Source organism: Amblyraja radiata, chromosome 2, assembly GCF_010909765.2.
Source record: "Amblyraja radiata isolate CabotCenter1 chromosome 2, sAmbRad1.1.pri, whole genome shotgun sequence".
Classification (NCBI taxonomy): domain Eukaryota; kingdom Metazoa; phylum Chordata; class Chondrichthyes; order Rajiformes; family Rajidae; genus Amblyraja; species Amblyraja radiata.
In genome coordinates, this window is record NC_045957.1 from 122,533,431 (window position 1) to 122,561,246 (window position 27,816).

Here is a 27,816-nt window from a genome sequence, read left to right on the forward strand (position 1 = left end):
CTCGAAACATGAGGGGACGTGCCCCCTCCCCTCATGATTTCCGCCCATGCATACACCCACCTGTACCCTATACTCCAGATGTGGTCTTACTATGTAGAAATGTTTTCCGCTGAGGTGCCTATTAAACCTTCCCCCTCACCTGAAAACTTTGTTTTGATTTTTGTAAAGTTCAATGCTAACAGCCTCTGTGTCCGCTGCCCTAGATGTCAGCAGCTCTACATCGGTGAGATCAAGCACAGGCTTGGCGATCGCTTTGCCGAACACCTCCGCTTGGTTCGCAATAACCAACCTGACCTCCAACCTGAAGGCTCAGCACTTCAACTCCCCCTCCTATTCCGAATCCAATCTCTCTGTCCTGGGCCTCCTCCATGGCCAGAGTGAGGACCACCGTAAATTGGAGGAGCAGCACCTCATATTTCACTTAGGCAGTTTGCACCTCAGCGGTATAAACATTGACCTTTAATTTCAGATAATCACTACTTTCTCTTCCCCTTCTCAGCTATCCCTGAGCCCACTGGCTCCTCTTCCTTTCTTCTTCCCGCCAGTGATCCATCCAGTGATTTAGCCTCCACTGCCCTCTGTGGCAGGGAATTCCACAAATTCACAACACTCTGGGTGAAAAAGTTTCTTCTCACCTCAGTGTTAAATGGCTTTCCCTTTATTCTAAGTGTGGCCCCTGGTTCTGGACGCCCAACATTGGGAATTTTTTTCCTGCATCCAGCTTGTCCAGTTCTTTTAGAATAGTGTATGTTTCTATAAGATGCCCCCTCATCCTTCTAAACTCCAGTGAATACAAGCCTAATCTTTTAAATCTTTCCTCATATGACAGTCCTGCCATCCCAGGGATCAATCTCGTGAACCTACGCTGCACTGCCTCAATCACAAGGTTGTCCTTCCTCAAATTAGGAGACCAAAACTGTACCCTATACTCCAGATGTGGTCTTACCAGAGCCATACACAACTGCAGAAGAACCTCTCTACTCCTATACTGAAATCCTCTTGAAATCCCAGACACAGGGCATTCACCTCCGATGATACAGTGGCCTACATGAAGACCAGATACGACCTTGGTAAGGCCATCAGAAAGGCCAAAAGGGACTTCTGCTCCAAACTGGAGGACGAGACAGATGTTCGGCAGCTGTGGCAGGGTCTGAATGCAATCACCTCCTACAAGGCAAAACCAGGAGGCAGCTCGAATGCCGGTGTAACATCACTCCCTGACGAGCTCAATGCATTTTACGCACGCTTTGACAGGGAGAATACTGATGTGCCTTCCCGATCCCCCATTCGCTGCGATGGCATTTCAGTCTCAGTCACAGAGGCCGATGTCAGGAAATCCTTCAGAGGGGTGAACCCCCGAAAAGCACCTGGTCCTGATGGTATACCCGGCCGTGTTCTAAAAACCTGTGCGGACCAACTGGCGGGAGTTTTTACGGACATTTTCAATCTCTCACTTCTGAGGTCTGAGGTCCCCACCTGCTTTAAAAGGGCATCAATTATACCGGTGCCCAAGAAGAGTAAGGTGACATGCCTCAATGACTATCGACCAGTGGCACTAACGGCGGTGGTGATGAAGTGCTTTGAGAGGTTGATCATGGAGCAAATCAACTCCTACATCGACAAAAACCTGGACCCACTGCAGTTCGCGTACCGCCACAACAGATCAACGGTGGATGCGATCTCGCTGGCCCTCCACTCCGCACTGGACCACTTGGACAACAAAAACTCATATGTCAGGCTGTTATTCATTGATTACAGCTCGGCATTTAACACAATCATCCCCTCCAAACTGGTTACCAAACTCGCAGAACTGGGTCTCTGCGCATCCCTCTGCAACTGGATCCTCGACTTCCTCGTCCACAGACCACAGTCTGTTCGTATTGGTGGAAATGTGTCAGCCTCAATAACAATCAGCACGGGAGCACCTCAAGGCTGCGTGCTCAGCCCCCTGCTGTACTCACTCTATACCCATGACTGCGTAGCGAACCACAGTGCGAACTCCATCATCAAGTTCGCTGACGACACCACTATTGTGGGGCGTATCACTGATGGGGATGAGTCAGAGTACAGAAGAGAGATCGAGCAACTGTCCATATGGTGCCAGCGCAATAACCTGGCCCTCAACACCAGCAAAACCAAGGAACTGATTGTGGACTTTGGAAGGAGTAGGAGGGGGACCCACAGCCCCATTTATATCAACGGGTCGATGGTTGAAAGGGTCAAGAGCTTCAAATTCCTGGGCGTGCACATCTCTGAAGATCTTTCCTGGTCCGAGAACACTAATGCAATCATCAAAAAAGCACATCAGCGCCTCTACTTCCTGAGAAGATTACGGAGAGTCGGATTGTCAAGGAAGACTCTCTCTAATTTCTACAGGTGCACAGTCGAGAGCATGCTGACCGGTTGCATCGTGGCTTGGTTCGGCAATTTGAGCGCCCTGGAAAGGAAAAGACTACAAAAAGTAGTAAACACTGCCCAGTCCATCATCGGCTCTGACCTTCCTTCCATCGAGGGGATCTATCGCAGTCGCTGCCTCAAAAAGGCTGGCAGTATCATGAAAGACCCACACCATCCGGGCCACACACTCATCTCCCTGCTACCTTCAGGTAGAAGGTACAGGAGCCTGAAGACTGCAACAACCAGGTTCAGGAATAGTTACTTCCCCTCAGCCATCAGGCTATTAAACCTGGCTCGGACAAAACTCTGATTATTACCAACCACTTTCTGTTATTTGCACTATCAGTTTATTTATTCATGTGTGTATATATTTATATCATGGTATATGGACACATTTATCTGTTTTGTAGTAAATGCCTACTATTTTCTGTGTGCTTAAGCAAAGCAAGAATTTCATTGTCCTATACAGGGACACATGACAATAAACTAACTTGAACTTGAACTCTTGTTATGAAGGCCAATATTCCTAACCTTAAAAATAGCGGAGTCAGGGGATATGGGGAGAAGGCAGCAACGGGGTACTGATTGGGGATGATCAGCCATGATCATATTGAATTGCGGTGCTGGCTCGAAGGGCCAAATGGCCTACTCCAGCACCCATTGTCTATTGTCTGTTCCATTCCAATTTGTGGGTTAATTGGCTTCTGTAAATTGTCCCTAGCGTGTAGGATAATGCTGGTGTACAGGGTGATCACTAGTCGGCACAGACTCGGTGGGCCGAAGGACCTGTTTCCACGCTGTATCTCTAAAGCCGAAAGTATAAGTATTTCATTTTGAGCTGGGTGTAGAGGCTTCACTCACAATGAAATAATTTAACTGCATCATTACTGTTTGTGAATGTTCCACGACCACATGCATAGTGAAAGATTTGTCTTTATTCCGTAAGTAATTCAGAACATTCAAACTGCCAGTCATTCATACCCAGCTCGGTGGCTTCTGAGAGCTGGCTGTCCTCGTTAGTGTAGTACCGTAATACCATGTAATGGGTGACATGCATATATGTATATAAATTTTATAAATATATAAAATGTGTAGTGGAGATTATAAATGGCATGGATTAATAAGGGTTAATCTACAATTACGGATACAGATGTGACTTTTGCTTTCTCCCGAGCAGAATGATTGACCTTGCAGATGTGAACATGGAAGAGCACCTCTGCCCCCCGTTCCTGGGCTGCACCATCTGTGTGACGGGACTCAGCAGCTCGGACAGGCAGGAGGTGCAGCGAGCTACCCTGGAGAACGGGGGTCGCTACACCGGACAGCTGAAGATAAACGAATGCACACACCTCATTGTGCACGAAGCTAAAGGTAATGGCACCCTCTACGCCGATTTCCCCACCTTGTGTATAGACAATAGAAACATATAAAATAGGTGCAGGAGGAGGCCATTCGGCCCTTCGAGCCAGCACCGCCATTCGTAGAAACATAGAAAATAGGTGCAGAAGGAGGCCATTCGGCCCTTCGAGCCAGCACCGCCATTCATTGTGATCATGGCTGATCGTCCCCAATCAATAACCCATGCCTGCCTTCTCCCCATATCCCTCGATTCCATTAGCCCCTAGAGCTCCATCTAACTCTCTCTTAAATCTATCCAGTGATTTGGCCTCCACTGCCCTCTGTGGCAGGGAATTCCACAAATTCACAACACTGGGTGAAAATAGTTTTTCGCACCTCAGTCTTAAATGGCCTCCTTTTTTACACCCAGAGTTGTGAATTTGTGGAATTCCCTGCCACAGAGGGCAGTGGAGGCCAAATTATAAGTCTGTGGCCCCTGGTTCTGGTCTCGCCCAACATTGGGAACATTTTTCCTGCATCTAGCTTGTCCAGTCCTTTCATCATTTTATATGTTTCTATAAGATCTCTCCTCATCCTTCTAAACTGCAGTGAATACAAGCCTAGTCTTTTCAATCTTTCCTCATGACAGTCCCGCCATCCCAGGGATCAATCTCATGAACCTACGCTGCACTGCCTCAATCACAAGGATGTCCTTCCTCAAATTAGGAGACCAAAACTGTACACAATCCTCCAGATGTGGTCTTACCAGAGCCCTATACATCTGCAGAAGAACCTCTTTACTCCTATACTGAAATCCTCTTGTTATGAAGGCCAACATTCCTTTAGCTTTCTTCACTGCCTGCTGTACCTGCACGCCAACTTTCAGTGACCGATGTACAAGGACACCCAGGTCTCGCTGCACTTCCCCCTTACCTAACTTAACCCAATTGAGATAAAAATCTGCCCCCTTGTTTTTTGCCACCAAAGTGGATAACCTCACATCTATCTATATTATACTGCATCTGCCACGCATCTGCCCACTCACTCAACCTGTCCAGGTCACCCTGCAACCTCCTAACATCCTCTTCACAGTTCACACTGCCATCCAGCTTTGTGTCATGCGCAAACTTGTCCTAATTTCCTCTTCCAAATCATTAATATATATGGTAAACAGTTGCGGCCCCAACACCGAGCCTTGCGGCACTCTACTCGCCACTGCCCGATATTCTGAAAAGGACCCGTTCACTCCTACTCTTTGCTTGTTCACTGTGATCATGGCTGATCATCCACAATTAGTACCCCGTTACTGCCTTCTCCCCATATCCCCTGACTCCGCTATCTTTAAGAGCTCTATCTAATTCTCTCTTGAAAGCATCCAGAGAATTGGCCTCCACTGCCTTCTGAGGCAGAGAATTCCACAGATTCACAACCCTCTGTGTTAAAATATGTTTCCCCATCTCTTCTAAATGGCTTACCCCTTATTCTTAAACTGTGGCCCCTGGCAGGACTGGCATATGCTGAGAGAATGGAGCAGCTGGGCTTGTACACTCTGGAGTTTAGAAGGATGAGAGGGAATCTCATTGAAACATATAAGATTGTTAAGGGCTTGGACACTCTAGAGGCAGGAAACATGTTCCCGATGTTGGGGGAGTCCAGAACCAGGGGCCACAGTTTAAGAATAAAGAGTAAGCCATTTAGAACGGAGACAAGGAAACACTTTTTCTCACAGAGAGTGGTGAGTCTGTGGAATTCTCTGCCTCAGAGGGCGGTGGAGGCCGGTTCTCTGGATGCTTTCAAGAGAGAGCTGGATAGAGCTCTTAAAAATAGCAGTCGGGGGATATGGGCAGAAGGCACGGGGTACTGATTGGGGATGATCAGCCATGATCACATTGAATGGCAGTGCTGGCTCGAAGGTCCAAATGGCCTACTACTGCACCTATTGTCTATTGATATGGGCCAAACGTGGACAGGTGGGACTAGCTCAGACGGGGCATCTTTGTTGGCATTGGATGAGATGGGCTGTTTCTGTTCTGTACGATATCCGAACGACTTTTGTTACAGGCAGAATAATTATTCTGACTGAATGAGTGAGTGTACGCAAGTTCCTTGTATGCCTACACACTTGGCCAATAATATTTTAATTCGTTATTTATTCAACACTTTTGTGCGTGATAACCTTAAATCATGATAACACATTCAAATATAGTAGGCCCCCTTCGGTCATAACTGAAGGGTGATGCATCCAAGTTTGCAGGTGTTGGATGCAAGCCTGGGAGATGTCATATGGAGGACAGGCTGTTGCCCATACAGCACGTCCCCCCTCTCCACGTCGCTGATCGATCCAAAGGAATAGCAGGGCCGTTACAGTTTGGCACCAGCGCCGTCGCAGGAGCTGCCAGAGCGAGGTTGTAGACAACGACTACAACCTCGATCCTGGCCTCTCTCCACTGGCTCCCTGTGCGATTCCGAATAAATTTCAAGATCCTCCTTTATGTCTACAAAGCCCCCACCTACATCAAAAGTCTGCTTACCCACCACACCGCCTCCAGGTCCCTCAGATCAGCCGACTTGGGGTTACTGAACATCCCGCGGTCTAGGCATAAGCTCAAGGGCGACTGCGCCTTTGCGGTTGCAGCTCCTAGACTGTGGAACAGCATCCCCCTTCCCATCAGAACGGCCCCCTCCATCGACTCTTTTAAGTCGCGACTTAAAACTCACCTTTCTTGACGTCCTCTGAGGGCTGTATTTATGTATGTACTTAATCTATGAACCACTGTTGTATAACGTTAGTACCTCCACCAATGTAAAGCACTTTGGCCAACGAGAGTTGTTTTTTAAATGTGCTATAGAAATAAAAGTGACTTGAACGACGAACTGCCTTAGGGGCTCCGACTCCGGATTTTCTTGAGGTTTACTCCTGGAGCCTTTTCCATGACTGGATATGGCGACAAGGCAGTGGAGGTTTTAAATCAGAGTTTTCCCTCTCCTAGATGGACTGCCTTCCCAGGCTGACGAGCCCCATCTGCCCGAGACTTGTGGGGGCGTCTACCTTCCCGTGCAGGTCTATAGCACCTGCCCACTGCCCAAATACTTGGCCTACTTGGCCAATAGCATTTTTTTTCATTATTTATTAAACACTTTTGAGTGTGATAACCTATGATCATAACACCACAGTAAAATAGAATGAATGAATAAATTCAACTGTATGAGCCAATAATCTGCTTGTGCTTTCTGCTCTTTGCCCAGGTCAGAAGTATGAATGCGCACAAAAGTGGAATATATACTGCGTGTCCATCCAGTGGTTCTTTGACTCCATAAAGCAGGGTGCTTGCCAAGACGAAGGCCATTATAAGGTTGAATCAGACAGAAAATCGGCTCCAAGCACCTCAACCCCGACAAATATTGGAGATGCACTGAACCGTAAGGAGAACAGAAATTGCGTTTTTTCTTTTTTTTTCTCACGGGTGGTGTCGGGTTTGATATTTCTAAATTGTTTTAATACGAAAGGTACCGAAATCTTTCAACCATACTTTATTGTCACATGCACCTAGGTGGAGTGAAATTCTTTGTTCTGCATACAATTTGGTAAAATCATACTATAGATAAACAAAATGTTTAAGAAGGAACTGCTGGAAAATCGAAGGTAGATAAAAATGCTGGAGAAACTCAGCGGGTGAGGCAGCGTCTATGGAGCAACGGAAATAGGCGACGTTTCGGGTCTTGACCCGAAACGTCGCCTATTTCCGTTGCTCCATAGACGCTGCCTCTCCCGCTGAGTTTCTCCGGCATTTTTGTCTACGGATAGATAAACAAAATCATCGATGAGGACAAAAACTGCAACGATCGTAGCGTACGAATACTACAATCTCTACCAGGGGCGGCACAGCGGTAGAGTTGCTGCCTGACAGCACCAGAGACCCGGGTTCGATCCTGACTACGGGTGCTCGTCTGTATGGAGTTTGTACCTTCTCCCCGTGACCTGCGTTGGTTTTTCTCCATGAGCTTTGGTTTCATCACGCTCCAGGTTAATTGGCTTGGTATAAATGTAAAAAAATATGTCCCTAGTGTAGGATAGTGCTAGTGTGCAGGGACCGCTGGTCGGTGCGGACTCGGTGGGCCAAAGAACTTGTTACCAGCTCTGTATCTCTGAACTAAACTTCACCAAGGCAGAGTCGCCATGTACCTGCTGCCAACTTGTGCCCTTCAAGTTTCAACTTTCTTAACAACACGCTCTTATCTTGGCCTTCAAGGCCTGTTGTCCTGGCCGGGACACTGGGTTGATTTGGGGGTTGATCTGGCCTGGCGATGGTCATAAGATCATAAGTGATAGGAGTAGAATTAGGCCATTCGGCCCATCAAATCTACACAGCCATTCAATCATGGCTGATCTCTCTCTCCCTCCTAACCCCATTCTCCTGCCTCTGATAGATCGCCCTCCATCCTCTCGCACTCTAAGGAATAAAGTCTTCGCCTGCTCAACCTCTCCCTTTAGCTTAGGCCCTCGAGTCCTGATTTTCTAAAGGGCCTGTCCCATTTTCACGACCTAATTCACAACCTTTTTTACTCGTGGACATTTTTTTCATCGTGCTAGAAAAAACGCCCTGACCTACTTGATGCCACGAGTACCTACGACTAGCATCGCAGCCGGCTACAACCTCGTGGCGACCATGCTGCGAGTACGAGTCAAGGGCAAACTCGGCAGAGGTCGTGAATGAGGTCGTGAAAGTGGGACAGGCCCTTCATCAAGTTGTGGTTATGCAAAACCATGTCAATTGGGGTTATTTAATTAGGTTTAGATTTATTATTGTCATGCTGACAGAGGTACAGTGAAAAGCTTTTTTTTTTTTTTGGCATGCTATCCAATCAATACTATACATAATTACAATCAAGCCAAGCTCATTTTTCTCAGGGACGTGGGTGGGTGGGTGAGGGGTGACGATATAAATTGTGAGGCACATATAGTGGACAGTCGGAACTGTTTTCCCAGGGCGGAAATGTCCAACACTAGAGAGCGTAGCTATCAGGTGAGCGGGGGGAAATATAATGGAGTTGTGTGGGACAATTTTTTTTTTACACAGAGGATGATGGGTGCCTGGAAAGCATTGGCGGGGGTTGGTAGAGGTAGATACGAGAGTGGTGTTTAAGAAGCTTTTAAATAGGCACAATGATCGCAGGAAATAAAGGGATATGGATCCACTCCGATCACATCACCACCATCATGAGAGGAATAGACCGAGTAAATGCTAAGGTAGACAAAAATGCTGGAGAAACTCAGCGGGTGAGGCAGCAACTACGGAGAGAAGGAATAGGCGATGTTTCGGGTCTCGACCCTTCTTCGGACTGATGTCGGGGGGGGGGGGGGGGGGGGGAAGAAAGGAAGAGGCAGAGACAGTAGGCTTGTGGGAGAGCTGGGAAGGGGGGGAAGGAGGGAGAAAGCAAGGACTATCTGATATTAGAGGTCAATGTTCATACTGAAGGGGTGTAAACTACCCAAGCAAAATATGAGGTGCTGCTCCTCCAATTTACGCTGGGCCTCACTCTGGCAATGGAGGAGGCCCAGGACAGAAAGGTCGGATTCGGAATAGACAATAGGTGCAGGAGTAGGCCATTTGGCCCTTCGAGCCAGCACCGGGAAGGGGAGTTGAAGTGCTGAGCCACCGAGAGATCATGTTGGTTAGCGCGAACTGAGCGAAGGTGTTGGACGAAGCGATCGCCGAGCCTGCGCTTGGTCAACGCTCAGAAAGCTACCAGAGTAGGGGAATCGAGAACCACAAGACACAGGTTTAAGGTGAAGGGGAAAAGATTGAATAGGAACCCGAGGCGTAACTTTTTTACACAAAGGGTGGTGGGTGTGTGGAACGAGCTGCTGGAGGAGGTAGTTGAGGCTGGGATGATCGTAATGTTAAAGACGGGTACATGGATAGGACAGGTTTGGAAGATATGGGCCAAACGCAGGCAGGTAGGACTAATGTAGATGGGACATGTTGGTTGCATGGGCAAGTTGGGCCAAAGGGCCAATTTCTACAGTATGACTCTAAAGTATTTCATAGGAACAGAATTAGGCCATTCAGCCCAACAAGTCTACTCCGCCATTCAATCATGGCTAATCTATCTTTCCTTCTCAACCCCATTCTCCTGCCTTCTCCCCATAACTTCTAACACCCGTACTAATCAAGAATCTATCAATCTCTGCCTTAAAAATATCAATTGACTTGGCCACGGCCTTCTGTGGCAATGAGTTCCACAGATTCACCACCCTCTGACTAAAGAAATTCCTCCTCATCTCCTTCCTAAAGGTATGTCCTTTTATTCTGAGGCTGTGACCTCTGGAGTTAGACTCTCCCACTATTGGAAAGACAATAGACAACAGGTGCAGGAGTGGGCCATTCGGCCCTTCGAGCCAGCAGCGCCATTCACTGTGATCATGGCTGATCATCCCCAATCAGTACCCCGTTCCTGCCTTCTCCCCCATATCCCTTGACTCCGCTATCTTTAAGATCTATCTCTCCACAGGAAGAAACATCCTCTCCACATCCACCCTATCCACCCTATCCAGGCCTTTCACTAAAGTGGGCATCATGCTGTAGATTTATTCTCGGCTGCAAGATGCGTTTCACTCATTTCATTGACTGCGTTACGTTTGCCGCTTTGCCTTTCCTCAGCTCGACCTCTATCGGACGTGAGCCACATTGCCAACATCAGCATGAACGGCATCAATGAGACTGCACTCACCTCCGCCATGACCACTCGGGTGGAGATGCCTGACCACCAGCTCGAAGCCTTGGATCTCACTCTTTCTGTCGTCCCAGAGGACTTGTTGGATGGATGCAAAGTAAGCGTGTTTAAACTTGCTTCCAGCGAGTTGTATCACGGGATCATTACAATGACGGGAACTGTAAAGATAAACTGTAATGCTTCATTTTTGATCACACACAAACATTTTTTATGACTGCGGGCGTCGGGTTATGGGGAGAAGGCAGCAGAATGGGGTTAGGAGGGAGAGATAGATCTGGCAGGATTGAATGGCGGATTAGACTTGATGGACCAATGGCATGATTCTGCTCCGATAACTTTAGGAACGGGAGGGCTGGTCCCCCGACGCAATATTCCACCTGTCCACCAATTCCAATAATGATGGCCAGTGGGGAGGGGGGGGGGGCTTTCTGGAGAGCTGGTGTGGGTGTTGTTGGCTGCAGGGACTACTGGTCTCCAGAGGGCTAATATGGACATTGTGGGCCAAATGGATTCTTGGGGTGGCAGCTCAGTCCCTCAAACCTGATGTGCTGGCAGCTCACTCACGGCTGGTGGGCTGGCAGTTGACTCACGGCTATTCCTTGAAATTCCATTTCAAGCAAAGTGCAAGGCCACCAAATTCAAATCCATTTCCCTACCATTTCAAGCAGGGTGCAAGGGCACCAAATTCAAGGGCAGTTTCTTACCTCTTAGAGCAGGGTGCAAGGCCACCAAATTCAAATGCAGTTTCATACCATTTCATGCAGGGTGCAACAACACCACATTCAAATGCAGTTTCATACCATTTCATGCAGGGTGCAAGGCCACCACATTCAAATGCAGTTTCATACCATTTCAAGCAAGGTGAAACCACCATAAAACCACACAAAACACCACACTCACAGTGCAGTAGACATTCAGTGTGTTCAGTTGATTCACAGCTCAGACAGAGTGGTGACCTCTCCCTCCCCCATCATACAGAGACTGAGCCACACCCACACTTCCGGGTTTTATAATCCCTCCCCCTTCCACCGGAAAAGGTGTGGCCTTCATGGCGTGATTGATAGGAGAGAGATTCTAACCAGCATTTTTTAAACACTAATAACACTTTTATTTTTCATTGATGGGAAGAATACTCTGCACCTGATCAGTGGAGGGGGACCGAGTAAGATGGGCAAAAATCACAGCCATAAGTGGTAGCGTTTTACCTAAAATCAAACAACCATTTGCAGTGCATTTTTACTTCAACCCAAACAACAATTTGCAGTGCATTTCACTTCAACCCAAACAACCATTTGCAGTGCATTTTACTTCAACCCAAAGAGCCATTAGCAGTGCATTTTTACTTCAACCCAAAGAGCCATTAGCAGTGCATTTATACTTCAACCCAAAGAGCCATTAGCAGTGCATTTATACTTCAACCCAAAGAGCCATTAGCAGTGCATTTTACTTCAACCCAAACAGCCATTAGCAGTGCATTTTTATTTCAACCCAAACAGCCATTAGCAGTGCATTTTTACTTCAACCCAACCATATCTTCATTTTCAAACCACATTAAGGGCACTCACAGTTGAGTAGACATGTGTTCAGTGTTATTCAGAGCTCAGAGAGACGTGAACCTCTGGCTTCCTCCATCTTGCAGAGTGAGTGAGGGACTACACTTCTGGGTTTCATAGTCCCTCCCCCCTGCCGCCAGCGGGGGCAGCAGAGAGAATGGAGAGTTTAAAAAAAACATTAATATCTCTCTGATTTTTCATCAATGGGAAAAATCCTCCGGTCCCGGAAGGCGAAGGGGGGCTCTAAGCGAGGTGGCCAAAAATAACGGCCGTAGATGGCGGCGTTCTCTTGGAAATCGCACCACAGTGGGCCAAAAGCGGTCAAGATCAGACTTTTAGTAATATAGATATATAATAACAAAACGCAAAATGCTGGAGCAACTCAGCGGGTCAGGCAGCATCTGTGGGAGGGTAAATTGTAGACGCACGGAACTGCAGCTGCTGGTTTACAAAATAAAGGCGCAAAGTGCTGAGTTATTCCAGGTGATTTATTTGTCACGTGTGCGACCGCAGCGTGAAATGCTTTGTGCGTATTTATTTACACGCGGGCGCCGCCGTTTATGGCGCCATTGTTTAAAATCTGTAGATCGGGGTCATTCATGCTATGAGTCTTAATAAAAAGTCTTTGGATCCTAATCACTGTGTGTGTGTGAGTTACGACAATACAACATGGTGGGGTTTTTTTTTCTGTTTTAGTTTATTGTTTTAGGATCCAAGGAGTGGGTCCGAGTTTTCTGCACCATGTTGGATTGTCTTAACTGGCACACAGTGATTAGGATCCAAAGAGTTTTATTAGCAATACAGCAAAGGTAACTTCATCTTAACAGACAGCTCATGACTGGGAGAGAAAAGGGCCTGTCCCACTTTCCCGAGTTATTCACGGATTCTCCTGAGTTATTCACGAATTCTCCCGAGTTTTCAAACTCGCAGAATGTTGGCAACAAGTCCGTAGGAGTCCGTGGAGATATCGTAGCGGCTCGTTATCCCAGCCGTAGGTACTCGGGGCTATTTTGTTACTCGTGGACATTTTTCATCAGGCTGGAAAAAACGTCCCGCCTTACCTGATGCCCCGAGTATCCACGGCTGGCATACCGAGCCGCTACGATATATCCACGGACTCCTACGGACTCATTACCAACATTCTGCGAGTTTGAAATCTCGGGTGAATTCGTGATTAAATCGGGAAAGTGGGACAGGCCCTTTTCTCTCCCAGTCATGAGCTGTCTGTTAAGATGAAGTTACCCATAGTGTATTGCTACAGTGGGACAGTCCCTAAAGGGAAAAGGGCTTTCTATTAAAAACTAGTGGGCGGATCCACAGTATGACTCGTAGCATGAGCGACACTGATCTACAAAGCCCAAAGTTGTTTTTTTCGGTATTAAAAATATCTGACGTGTGGATGTCTGTTTGTCAGATCTATCTCTCTGGATTTGGCGGTAAAAAGTTGGACCAGTTAAGGCGGATGATCAACTTTGGAGGTGGAGTTCGGTTTAATCAAACCTCTGAAGACGTCACGCACGTCATCGTGGGGGAGGAAGACAAGGAGCTGAAGCAGTGTTTGAACAAATTGTTGCACAGGTACAGTCACTGCACGCCCGGTACAACAACAAACAACCCAACGTGAAGTCAATCGCTGTATGTCACGCTGCGGTCGCACACGTGACAAATAAATCACCTGGAATAACATTAAATCTATACAGTAAGCTCGCATTATAACAGACCACAAGGAGTAGGGTAGACATAAATGCTGGAGAAACTCAGCGGGTGAGGCAGCATCTCTGGAGCGAAGGAAATAATTTCCTTCCCTCTATAGATGCAGCCTCACCCGCTGAGTTTCTCCGAGCATTTTAGTCGACCTTCAATTTTCCAGCATCTGCAATTCCTTCTTAAACAAGGAGTAGGGTAAGTAAGTAAGTTTATTGGCCAAGTATTCACATACAAGGAATTTGCCTTGTTGCTCCGCCCACAAGTAACAACATGACATACAGTGACAGTTACGAATGACTCAGAAAACACTAAACATTAATGATAATAAAACATTAATGATAAAACACCATTGATCAAGCATGTGAACCAACAAAATACCAGATCTAAAGGAGGCTACAGATTTTTGGTTATTGAGTAGAGCAACTACTCGTGGATAAAAACTTTTAATGTCTGGCTGTGGCAGCTTTGACAGTCCGGAGTCGCCTTCCAGAGGGCAGTGATTCAAAGAATTTGTGGCCAGGGTGAGAGGGGTCAGAGATGATCTTGCCCGCTCGCTTCCTGGCCCTTGCAGTGTACAGTTCATCAATGGAGGGAAGGTTGCAGCCAATAACCTTCTCTGCTGATCGGACGATTCGCTGCAGCCTCCAGATGTCATGCTTGGTGGCTGAGCCAAACCAGACCATGATGGAGAGGTGAGGACAGACTCTACGATGGCCGTGTAGAATTGGACCATCATTGCCTGTGGCAGATTGTGCTTCCTCAGCTGCCGTAGGAAGTACATCCTCTGTTGTGCCTTTTTGACTGTGGAGTCGATGGTAGCCCCGCACTTAAGGTCCTTGGTGATGATGGTTCCCAGGAACTTAAAAGACTCCACAGACGTGACTGTGGTGTTGTTGATGGTGAGTGGGGTGAGGGGAGGGGGAGCTCTCCTAATGTCTACAATCAATTCCACTGTCTTAAGAGCATTGAGCTCCAGGTTGTTGCGACGGCACCAGGACGCCAGCTGTGACACTTCCTGTCTGGGTGAGGTGTGCGCTGTCCGTTATTGCCATTTGCCTGCTGGAACGGAGTGGGGGGGGGGGGATATAGTATAAGCCAAGGCTGGGAGGGTAGAAACATGCTGTAGGAGGGGGTGTTAAACCAGGGTGGGAGGGGTTCACAGGCTGGGGAGCTCCAGAGACCTCGACCCCACACACGGTGGGTGCGCCGGGGACGGGCCCGGTACTCACGCTGCTCGCTCTCTCCCCTCCCGCAACCGGAAACTCCGGCCGTAGTGGCGGTAGTGTGGTGCAGTGCACCGGTCAACCTCGGTCCCCTATAACCGAGATGTAGACGACCCGTCATGTCGAGGTCTGTGCTTGTGGGGGTTTACTGCACAGCTGCTCCTCCATCTACCATGGTGGTTACGTTCCGATAAACCCACCGTAAATGGAAATTATCGCAAGTCGAAAACGCGTTTAATACGTTCTGGTCGCGTGAGCGGAAGTGATGCGCGGCCCGCTGCCGTTGCCCGCCGTTTGCACCATCGTAAATATCATACGTCCAAGCACGGTGAATCTCTGTGCGTGGTGAGTCTCTGGAACTCTCTACCACAGAGGGTAGTTGAGGCCAGTTCATTGGCTATATTTAAGAGGGAGTTAGATGTGGCCCTTGTGGCTAAAGGGATCAGGGGGTATGGAGAGAAGGCAGGTACAGGATACTGAGTTGGATGATCAGCCATGATCATATTGAATGGCGGTGCAGGCTCAAAGGGCCGAATGGCCTACTCCTGCACCTATTTTCTATGTTTCTATGAATCGGGGAGCATCTGTACATTGGAGAACAACACTGCTGTTGTCAGCTGTTTCCTGGTTTAGGCAAGAAAGTCTTATATGGTCGACTGACACGGTGGCGCAGCGGTAGAGTTGCTGCCTTACAGCGCCAGACACCCGGGTTCCATCCTGACTACGGGTGTTTGTCTGTACGGAGTTCGTACGTTCTCCCCATGACCTGCGTGGGTTTTCTCTGAGATCTTTGATTTCCTCCCGCACTGCAAAGCCACACAGGTTAATTGGCTTGGTGTAAACGTAAACTGAACCCTGGTGTGTGTCGGACAGTGTTCGTGTAAGGGGACAGCTGGTGGTCGTGGGCCGAAGGGCCTGTATCTCTAAACTAAACTATTCATCTGCTGAAGTATCATCAGGATATGTTCGTAATAGCATTAGAACGTAAAACATTACAGGTGGCGCCTGCCTGCGGCGACTTTTGTGGAGCTCCGGAAAATAAAAGGCTCAACTACAACTTCCAACAACTTACCTGGATCAGAAAAACGGCAGAAATCGGTGCCGTTTCGGTCAACCTGCTGGAGCACCTCAAGGCTCTCGCAATTTCGCGATCTCCCGCAGCTGCGGGAACCCCGGACTTTAAACTTTCCCACGCTGGCTGTGGAACTCCCGACCCGACTGAGGATCACAGGTACTGTACCTTGAAACCCCGGGATGACCCCCAGAGCCGACGGGCTGGATCTCCCAGCAACAACGGAGCTGGAGCTGCCGACTTTGAGGGAACCCCTGTTCGTTACGGAGCGGGAGCTGCCGTCTGTGAGGGAATCCCCGTTCCAGCGCAGGTCCGCAGAAACAGCAGGTACAGCAAGCACAGTACCTGGAAACAAAGGGGAAGCCTCCATTGTGTCCGGAAACGTGGCCGTCGGGCAGGACTTCAGGTCAGAATGAAGCGCAGGGGACTTCGGCCCCCTCTCCCTACTATCCTACTGGCTAATGTACAGTCCCTTGAAAACAAAGTGGAGGACTTAAGGGCAAGACTGCTTTATCAAAGGGAGCTGAGGGAATGCTCTGTGTTCTGTTTCACAGAGACATGGCTCACCCCCAGCTCCCCAGACTCAGCGGTCCAGCCTGAAGGGTTCTCCATCCACCGCATGGACCGTACCCTGGCATCTGGGAAAGGGAGAGGAGGGGGCGTCTGCCTCATGGTCAACTCTGCGTGGTGTTCCGACGTGGCAGTCCTGTCCAACTCCTGCTCTCCACACCTCGAACATCTGGCGGTGAAGTGCCGTCCCTTCTACCTCCCGAGAGAATTCACCTCCGTTATCCTGACCGCGGTCTACATCCCACCCCAGGCAGACGTCCGTCTGGCACTGGAGGAGCTGCACGCCGTGGTCAACAAACACCAGACGTCTTACCCCGAGGCATTTACCACCATTGCTGGGGACTTCAATAAGGCGAACCTCAAGAAATCACTCCCCAACTTCCACCAACATGTCTCCTGCTGCACCAGAGGACCTAACACCCTCGACCACTGCTACACCACCATCAAGAATGCCTATCGTTCTATCCCTCGCCCTCACTTCGGTAAGTCCAACCATACCGCTTCTTCTACAGGCAGCAATTAAAGAGCGCACCCCCAGAAGTGAGGACAGCACAGAGCTGGTCGGGGGGGGGCAGAAGAACAACTCCAGGACTGTTTGGAGTCTGTAGACTGGGCAATGTTCAAGGACTCGGCAACGGACTTGAACGAATATGCCACAGTCGTTACAGACTTCATAAAGAAATGTGTGGAGGATTGCATCCCTACAAAAACCTTCCGAGTGTTTCCCAATCAGAAACCTTGGATGAACTTTGAGATCCGCACTCTCCTGAAGTCCAGACACAGGGCATTCACATCCAACGATACAGTGGCCTACATGAAGACCAGATACGACCTTGGTAAGGCCATCAAAAAGGCCAAAAGGGACTTCTGCTCCAAACTGGAGGACGAGACAGATGTTCGGCAGCTGTGGCAGGGTCTGAATGCAATCACCTCCTACAAGGCAAAACCAGGAGGCAGCTCGAATGCCGGTGTAACATCACTCCCTGACGAGCTCAATGCGTTTTACGCACGCTTTGACAGGGAGAATACTGATGTGCCTTCCCGATCCCCCATTCGCTGTGATGGCATTTCAGTCTCAGTCACAGAGGCCGATGTCAGGAAATCCTTCAGAGGGGTGAACCCCCGAAAAGCACCTGGACCTGATGGTATACCCGGCCGTGTTCTAAAAACCTGTGCGGACCAACTGGCGGGAGTTTTTACGGACATTTTCAACCTCTCACTTCTGAGGTCTGAGGTCCCCACCTGCTTTAAAAGGGCATCAATTATACCGGTGCCCAAGAAGAGTAAGGTGACGTGCCTCAATGACTATCGACCAGTGGCACTAACGCCGGTGGTGATGAAGTGCTTTGAGAGGTTGATCATGGAGCAAATCAACTCCTACATCGACAAAAACCTGGACCCACTGCAGTTCGCGTACCGCCACAACAGATCAACGGTGGATGCGATCTCGCTGGCCCTCCACTCCGCACTGGACCACTTGGACAACAAAAACTCATATGTCAGGCTGTTATTCATTGATTACAGCTCGGCATTTAACACAATCATCCCCTCCAAACTGGTTACCAAACTCGCAGAACTGGGTCTCTGCGCATCCCTCTGCAACTGGATCCTCGACTTCCTCGTCCACAGACCACAGTCTGTTCGTATTGGTGGAAATGTGTCAGCCTCAATAACAATCAGCACGGGAGCACCTCAAGGCTGCGTGCTCAGCCCCCTGCTGTACTCACTCTATACCCATGACTGCGTAGCGAACCACAGTGCGAACTCCATCATCAAGTTCGCTGACGACACCACTATTGTGGGGCGTATCACTGATGGGGATGAGTCAGAGTACAGAAGAGAGATCGAGCAACTGTCCATGTGGTGCCAGCGCAATACCTGGCCCTGAACACCAGCAAAACCAAGGAACTGATTGTGGACTTTGGAAGGAGTAGGAGGGGGACCCACAGCCCCATTTATATCAACGGGTCGATGGTTGAAAGGGTCAAGAACTTCAAATTCCTGGGGGTGCACATCTCTGAAGATCTTTCCTGGTCCGAGAACACTAACGCAATTATCAAAAAAGCTCATCAGCGCCTCTACTTCCTGAGAAGATTACGGAGAGTCGGATTGTCAAGGAAGACTCTCTCTAACTTCTACAGGTGCACAGTCGAGAGCATGCTGACCGGTTGCATCGTGGCTTGGTTCGGCAATTTGAGCGCCCTGGAGAGGAAAAGACTACAAAACGTAGTAAACACTGCCCAGTCCATCATCGGCTCTGACCTTCCTTCCATCGAGGGGATTTATCGCAGTCGCTGCCTCAAAAAGGCTGGCAGTATCATCAAAGACCCACACCATCCTGGCCACACACTCATCTCCCTGCTACCTTCAGGTAGAAGGTACAGGAGCCTGAAGACTGCAACAACCAGGTTCAGGAATAGCTACTTCCCCTCAGCCATCAGGCTATTAAACCTGGCTCGGACAAAACTCTGATTATTAGCAACCACTTTCTGTTATTTGCACTACCAGTTTATTTATTCATGTGTGTATATATTTATATCATGGTATATGGACACATTTATCTGTTTTGTAGTAAATGCCTACTATTTTCTGTGTGCTTAAGCAAAGCAAGAATTTCATTGTCCTATACAGGGACACATGACAATAAACTCACTTGAACTTGAACTCTGTGTGTGTGCCAAACAGATGAGACTAGTGTAGCTGGGAAAAGTTGGGCCGAAGGGCCTGGTTCCACACTGTATCGTTCTATGTCTCTATGATAGCAACAGGATCCCTTGAGAATGGTCAGCTATTTGATTTGATCATTGCTACTTTTGATCAGTATGTGCCTTGAATTGTTTAACTTGGTTAACCTTGAGTGAACAAAATCAAACAACTGCAAGATTCTGAATCTCTGCCGTGTATTTGTAAAGTGGTAATTAATTTTCCGCCTGGGTGACTTGGTTCGGAATTCTGCCACTAGAGAAAATAGATTCTCTGTGTCCTTAAACCTTTGATCGTGTTATTTAAGTCCCGCATGATGGAGCATGCAAGAAATGTAATCCTTTCATTCCCAATCCATGCTGGTGGATCTGTGTTGTACGTGTTCCAAAGTGGAAAGAATATGTCTGAAAGATTGTGTCTAAATCATAAATATCATACTGTTATCAAGGACTGACTATCACTTCATTCAGAAGCATTGTATTCTACACCATAGAGTCATACAGCTCCTAAGGCCCCTGTCCCACTTAGGAAACCTGAACGGAAACCTCTGGAGACTTTGTGCCCCACCCAAGGTTACCGTGCGGTTCCCGGAGGTTGCAGGTAGTGGAAGCAGGTAGGGAGACTGACAAAAACCTCCGGGAACCGCACGGAAACCTTGGGTGGGGCGCAAAGTCTCCAGAGGTTTCCGTTCAGGTTTCCTAAGTGGGACAGGGGGGCATAGCCTTCTTCCTGATATTAGGGTTGAAATGGGTGCGAGGCCAGGGTGGTGTGGGCCTCTGATGATGGCTGCTTTATTGAGGCAGCGACTCCTGTCGATCCCTTCGAGAATGGATCTGCCGGCGTTCCAGAGCCCTGGCCGTAGGGGGCACATTCGACCCGCCGATCGGCCGCGGAAGTCCCGATGAGGTTGAGATCGACCGGTCACCTCACCCGGCCAAATCGCCACAATTTCGGGAGGGGGGGGGGGAGGTTTCAAGTGCACTCTGGTAATTTTGCCCGGGTTAGCGGAGGGGGTGGACCACCTGTAAGTAAGTAAGTAAGTTTATTGTCCAAGTGTTCACATACAAGGAATTTGCCTTGGTGCTCCGCCCACGAGTAACAACATGACATACAGTGACAGTTATGATGGACTCAGAAAACACTAAACATTAATAATAATAAAAAAACATTAATGATAAAACACCATTGATCAAGCATGTGAACCAACAAAATACCAGATCAAAGGGAGGCTACAGATTTTTGGCTGTTGAGTAGAGCAACTACTCCTGGATCAAAGCTGTTTTTATGTCTGGCTGTGGCAGCTTTGACAGTCCGGAGTCGCCTTCCAGAGGGAAGTGATTCAAAGAGTTTGTGGCCAGGGTGAGAGGGGTCAGAGATGTATGTACACGGCATCATGGAAATACTCAGCATGCCAGACAATCGTCAATAAAAAGAGAACAGAATTACATTTTGGGTTGAAGGAATGAAATGCAAAGAGTACCTGTGTTTATTCATGTTCATTGCAACGGTTGAATGGAACGATGTTTATTGGACTCATCTCTGTGCCAGGCCGCACGTGGTTACAGCAAAGTGGTTGGTGGATTGCTTCTGCGAGAAACGTCTCCTTGCTGCCGAGCCGTACTTCTGTCCGGGTTATCAGCCCGCTGTTCCAGTGCCCGGACGCAGCGGCGGAGACCAAACGCGCTCCACTCTGAAGGGCAGTAACGCATCGAGAGCGGCAGCAGCCCGTTGCGCCGCGGAGCAGCAGGCTGACGACGACCTCCTGCTGCAGTACCTGGAGAACGACGCGACTCTAGGTGAGAAACTATTCTTTTACTGTCTTCTTTAGTCAGTGGGCGGGGAATCAGTGGAATTCTTTGCCACAGAAGGCTGTGGAGGACAAGTCAGTGAATATATTTAAAGCAGAGATAGATAGAAACTAAGAAAATAGGTGCAGGAGTAAGTAGGCCATTCAGCTCTTTGAGCCAGCACCGACATTCATTATGATCATGGATGATCATCTAAAATCAGTACTATGTTCCTGCTTTTTCCCCTTATCCCCTGATTCCGTTAGCCCCAAGGTCAATAGACAATAGGTGCATGAGTAGGCCATTCAGCCCTTCGAGCTAGCACCGCCATTCAATGTGATCATGGCTGATCATCCCCAATCAGTACCCCGTTCCTGCCTTCTCCCCATATCCCCTGACTCTTTAAGAGCCCTATCTCGCTCTCTCTTGAAAGCATCCAGAGAACCTGCCTCCACCACCCTCTGAGGCAGACAATTCCACAGACTCACCACTTTCTGTGAGAAAAAGTGTTTCCTTGTCTCCGTTCTAAATGGCTTACTCCTAATTCTTAAACTTTGGCCCCTGGTTCTGGACTCCCCAAACATCGGGAACATGTTTCCTGCCTCTAGCGTGTCCAAACCCTTAACAATGTTATATGTTTCAATGAGATCCCCTCTCATCCTTCTAAACTCCAGAGTGTACAAGCCCAGCCGCTCCATTCTCTCAGCATATGACAGTCCCGCCATCCCGGGAATTAACCTTGTAAACCTACGCTGCACTCCCTCAATAGCAAGAATGTCCTTCCTCAAATTAGGGGCCCAAATCTGCACACAATCGACAAAGCACACAATCGAAAAATGCACACAAATGACAAAGTTCAACTTTTGTCAGGATTGACGCCGGGTCTCTGGCGAGGTGAGGCAGCAACTCTACCGCTGCGTCACTGTCCTGTTATTTTCTTGTGATCTGCCTTGATTCAGCTTGCACGTTGAATTGTTCTCTCGTCTGCCTGTTAACATTTCCTACTCTCTGACTTTCCCCCTGCGTTTCAACAAATTATCAATGCTAACTACATTTATATTTCCTTGTCGCGCAGACGTTCCTGAAAATATGGAGAGAACTGACCGTAACGTAACTGGCAGCCTCCACAACACCGTGCTGGGAAATAACGAGACCGCAAGCACTTCTGTAAACCACACAAGAACTACAGACGATGGACTGTTTTGGAAAAAGCGATTTCTAATATTTGGCTTTACCAAAGAAGATGAAACCTACATGGCTGAACTAATCGAGAGTAACGGTGGGCAGGTTCTACCACCACACGGCCGAGCTATGGCAGACTATGCCGTCGTGCCGTTATTGGGCACCTGCGTGGAAGCAACAGTGGGCGAAGTGGTTACAAATACATGGCTGGTAAGACAATCATTATTTGAATGAATGAATACGTTTATTGGCCAACTATTCGCATACAAGGAATTTGCCTTGGTGCTCCGCCCGCAAGTGACAACATGACACACAGTTATGACAGTTAGGAATGACGCATACAGTGACAGTTAGGAATGATGTTTTGATGATGGTTTCGAGGCAGAGACAGCTAGATTATTGATTATCTGAAGAAGGGTCTCGACCTGAAAACGTCGCCTATTTCCTTCCATCCATAGATGCTGCCTCACCCGCTGAGTTTCTCCAGCATTTTTGTCTATCTCAGATTATTGATTAGATTAGTACGGGGGTCAGGGGTTATGGGGAGAAGGCAGCAGAATGGGGTTGGGAGGGAGAGATAGCTCAGCCACGGTTGAATGGCGGAGTAGAATTGATGGCGGAGTAGACTTGATGGGCCGAATGGCCTAATTCTGTTCCTATCGTTTATAAACTTAGTATCACACAGGCAGTTTTGCTATAACACTATTTCCATTAAGCAAAAGGGATAAAATGTGATAGATGAATTAAGGAACACAACTTGTATTACGTAGGCCATAACGTAACGCAACGCAATTTTGACTGGGCAATAGTGACATTGGGTATTTTTAAAGCAGAGTGATAGGTTTGTGATGAGGAGGGACGTCAAAGGTTGCTAAAGAGAGACACAAATGCTGGAGTAACTCGGCAGGATCTCTGGAGAGAAAGAATGGGTGACGTTTCGGGTCTTGACCCTTCTTCAGACTGAGAGTCAGGGGAGAGGGAGACATAGAGATATGGAAGGTAGACAAAAATGCTGGAGAAACTCATCAGGTGAGGCAGCATCTATGGAGCGAAGGAATGGGTGACGTTTCGGGTCGAGATCCCTCTGAAGAAGGGTCTCGACCCGAAATGTCACCCATTCCTTCGCTCCATAGATGCTGCCTCACTCGCTGAGTTTCTCCAGCATTTTTGTCTACCTTCGATTGTTCCAGCATCGGCAGTTTCTTCTTAGAGATATGGAAGAGTAAGGTGTGAAAACTAGAGTTCAAGGAAAATGTAGAATAAATAATCATCCCAGTTGACCCATTCTTTCATCATATGTCGGTCCCGCCATCCCGGGAATTAACCTGGTGAACCTACTCTGCACTCCCTCAATAGCAAAAATGTCCTTCCTCAAATTAGGAGACCAAAACTGCACACAATACTCCAGATGCAGTCTCCCTGTACAAATGTCAGAGGACCTCCTTGCTCCTAAACTCAAATCCTCTCGCAATGAAGGTCAACATGTCATTAGATATACCTGCACTCTTACTTTCAGTGACTGATGAACAAGGACACCCAGGTCTCATTGCACCCCCCTTTTCCTAATCTGACACCATTCAGATAATAATCTGCCTTCCTGTTCTTGCCACCAAAGTGGATAACCTCACATTTATCTACATTATACTGCATCTGCCCCCTCACCCAACCTATCCAAGTCACCCTGCAGCCTCATAGCATCCTCCTTGCAGCTCACACTGCCACCCAGCCTTGTGTCATCCGCAAACTTGGAGACGTTACTTTTAATTCCTTCGTCTAAATTGATAATAAGGTGACAACGAGGCAATACAATCAGTAAAATTTAATCAGGATTGTCAAACGTGTCTGAAAACTAGGGTGGGGGAGAGATGAAGAGTGAGGGAAGGCAAGGGTTACTTGAAGTTAGACGTCATACCGCTGGGTTGTTAGCTGCCCAAGCGAAATATAAGGTGCTGTTCCTCCAATAGACAGACAATAGGTGTAGGAGTAGGCCATTCGGCCCTTCGAGCCAGCACCGCCATTCAATGTGATCATGGCTGATCATCCACAATCAGTGCCCCATTCCTGCCTTCTCCCCATATCCCCTGACTGCTATCTTTAAGAGCCCTATCAAGCTCTCTTTTGAAAGTATCCAGAGAACTGGCCTCCACCGCCCTCTGAGGCAGATTGTGGAGTTGCTGCCTATAATGCCCCTGTCCCACTTAGGAAACCTGAACGGAAACCTCTGGAGACTTTGCGCCCCACCCAAGGTTTCCGTGCGGTTCCCGGAGGTTGCAGGTGGTTGCCGGAGGTTGCAGGTAGGGAGACTGACAAAAACCTCCGGGAACCGCACGAAACCTTGGGTGGGGCGCAAAGTCTCCAGAGGTTTCCGTTCAGGTCTCCTAAGTGGGACAGGGGCATTACAGTGTCAGAGACTTAGGCTCGAGCCTGACGACGGGTGCTGTATGTGGGGAAAAATAAGTATCTGTTTTCTTAGATTTGACCATTACTGATCGACGGTCGGTGAATTTTATTGCAATATGTCGTCAATGTTAAGATTTAATCTTACCCTAATATTAAAGGAATGTGTTTACGTGTCAAGTCGTTTTCCTTGGATAGACACACAATGCAGGAGTAACTCAGCGAGACAGGCAGCATCTCTGGAGAGAAGGAATGGGTGACGTTACGGGTTGAGAACCTTCTTCAGACCATTCCTTCTCTCCAGAGATGCTGCCCGTCCCGCTGAGTTACTCCAGCATTTTGTGTCTTATCTTCGGTTTAAACTAGCATCTGCAGTTAGTTCCTTCTCTTTCCTTTGCAGGCAATGTGCATAGATCAGCAGTCCATTCTCCCGGTGCCCTCCAATGCCTTGTTTACTCCTCTATCCTACGTGGAAGGAAGCTATCCGCTGAACAACTGTGTACTTTCTATTAGCCAGTTCACTGGAGTGGAACGCGATGCAATATTCAACATTGCGGAATTACTTGGAGCGAGGTAACTGCGACCGAGATCGTAAATCCACGTTACTGTCTAATGCAAATCTTTAATACCATCCGGTAATAAAATGTACACTGCAGTTCACAAATTCATAAGTGACAGGAGCAGAATTTGGCCACTCGGCCCATCTAGTCTACTCTGCCGTTCATTCATGGCTGATCTATCTTTCCCTCTCAACCCCATTCTCCTGCTTTCTCCCCATAACACCCATACTAATCAGGGAATTTATCGATCTCCACCTTAAAGTTTCACACAGTCTTGGTCAGATCCTTTTCCATCGGGCATCTACTAGTGGATGTTTCCACTGGTGGGAGAGTCTAGGACTAGGGGTCACAGCCTTAGAATTAAAGGACGTTCTTTTTGGAAGTGGATGAGGAGGAATTTCTTGAATCAGAGGGTGGTGAATCTGTGGAATTCTTTGCCACAGACGGCTGTGGAGGCCGTCAGTGGATGTATTTAAGGCAGAGATAGATAGATTCTTGATTAGTATGGGTATCAAATGTTATGGGGAGAAGGCAGGAGAATGGGGTTAGGAGGGAGAGCTGGATCATAAGGTCATGTGATAGGAGTAGAATTAGGCCATCAAGTCTACCCCTCCATTCATTCAAGGCTGACCTATCTTCCCCTTTTAACCCTGCAGATCAGCCATGATTGAATGGTGGAGTAGACTTGATGGGCCGAATGGCCTAATTCTACTCCTATCATTTATGAGAACTAAATTCTGCTCTCTGCATCGTCACCTTCACTCTACTTGAGTTAGGCTTCATTATGTATAGTATTACCTGATCTGTGTAGACAGGAACTGCAGATGCTGGTTTAAAGCGAAGATAGACACAGGGTGCTGGAGTAACTCAGCAGGACAGGCAGCATCACTGGAGAGAAGGAATGGGTGACGCTTTGGGCCGAGACCCTTCTTCAGATATCTTTTAAGAAAGAACTGCAGATGCTGGAAAAATCGAAGGTAGACTGGAGAAACTCAGCGGGTGAGGCAGCATCTATGGAGCAAAGGAATAGGCGACGTTTCGGGTCGAGACCCTTCTTCGGACTGATCATAAATGACAGGGGCAGGATTTGGCCGCCCGGCCCATCCAGTCTACTCTGCTGTTCATTCATGGCTGATCTGTCGTTCCCTCAAGCCCATTCTCCTGCCCTCTCCCCATAACACTCTTACTAATCAAGGAATTTATCTATCTCTACCGTAAAATCTCTTACGGTCTTGGTCAGATCTGTTTCGATTGGGCATCTACCAGTGGATGTGTCTGATCCGGATGATATCTGATCTGTTTCGATAGCATGCAAAGCTTTTGACTGTACCTCAGTACACGTGACTATAATGGATCTAAACCTAAACTTCAGATGTGACTCTCCATCTGCCAATCTCTGACTCCTTGTTTGTACAAATCACCCTTTTTTTTAAATTCCAGAAATCACACATTGTTGCCCTGAGTAAAAAATATCATTAGGTAGACAAAAATGCTGGAGAAACTCAGCGGGTGAGGCAGCATCTATGGAGCGAAGGAAATAGGCAACGTTTCGGGTCTCGACCCGAAACGTTGCCTATTTCCTTCGCTCCATAGATGCTGCCTCACCCGCTGAGTTTCTCCAGCATTTTTGTCTGCCTTCGATTTACCAGCATCTGCAGTTCCTTCTTAAAAATTACATAGAAACATAGAAAATAGGTGCAGGAGGCCATTCGGCCTTTCGAGCCATTCATTGTGATCATGGCTGATCGTCCCCTATCAATAACCCGTGCCTACCTTCTCCCCATATCCCTTGATTCTACTAGCCCATAGAGCTCTATCTAACTCTCTCATAAATCCATCCAGTGATTTGGCCTCCACTGCCCTCTGTGGCAGGGAATTCCACAAATTCTCAACTCTCTGGGTGAAAAGGTATTTTTCTCACCTCACTTAAATGGCCTCCCCTTTATTCTAAGACTGTGGCCCCTGGTTCTGGACTCACCCAAGATTGGGAACATTTTCCTTGCATCTAGCTTGTCCTGTCCTTTTATAATTTAATATGTCTCTATAAGATCGCCCCTTCATCCTTCTAAGCTCCAGTGAATACAAGCCTAGTCATTAGGTTCTTCACCCTTTCAATAGCTTCTTGGATTGCAGGAACTGGAACTACAATGTTCAGTCACACCACTTATTTAAGGACTGATTGGATGCCTTCCTAATATTTTCCTCAATTTGAATTGGAGGAAGGGTTTAGTTCAGAGATACAGCCCACCGAGCCCATGCCGACCATCAATCACCCGTTCACACTAGTTCCATGTTTCCCATTTTCGCATCCACTCCCTACACACACACACACACACACACACACACACACACACACACACACACACACACACACACACACACACACACACACACACACACACACACACACACACACACGGGTCAATTTACAGAAGCCAATTAACTTACAGACCCGCACGCCTTTGGGATATGGGATGCAATCGGAACACCCGGAGAAAAGCCACGCAGTCACGGGGAGGACGTGCAAACTCTGTGCAGGCACAGCACCCAAGCTCAGGGTCGAACCCACATCTCTGGGCTGCACGGTGGCAC

The 27,816-nt window shown here is 48.1% G+C and overlaps 1 protein-coding gene across 2 annotated transcripts in view; it reads left to right on the forward strand.

The window, feature by feature from the left end:
* topbp1 (DNA topoisomerase II binding protein 1) overlaps window positions 1-27,816 on the forward strand; it is an 88,678-nt gene that overhangs the window by 17,195 nt on the left and 43,667 nt on the right. For both annotated transcript variants that reach the window (XM_033014770.1, XM_033014778.1), the window contains exons 6-12: window positions 3,575-3,768; window positions 6,982-7,155; window positions 10,398-10,567; window positions 13,438-13,601; window positions 20,847-21,094; window positions 22,161-22,477; window positions 25,065-25,237. In XM_033014770.1, the coding sequence (XP_032870661.1) occupies window positions 3,575-3,768; window positions 6,982-7,155; window positions 10,398-10,567; window positions 13,438-13,601; window positions 20,847-21,094; window positions 22,161-22,477; window positions 25,065-25,237 (1,440 nt within the window). The remainder of the gene's footprint in view (window positions 1-3,574; window positions 3,769-6,981; window positions 7,156-10,397; window positions 10,568-13,437; window positions 13,602-20,846; window positions 21,095-22,160; window positions 22,478-25,064; window positions 25,238-27,816) is intronic.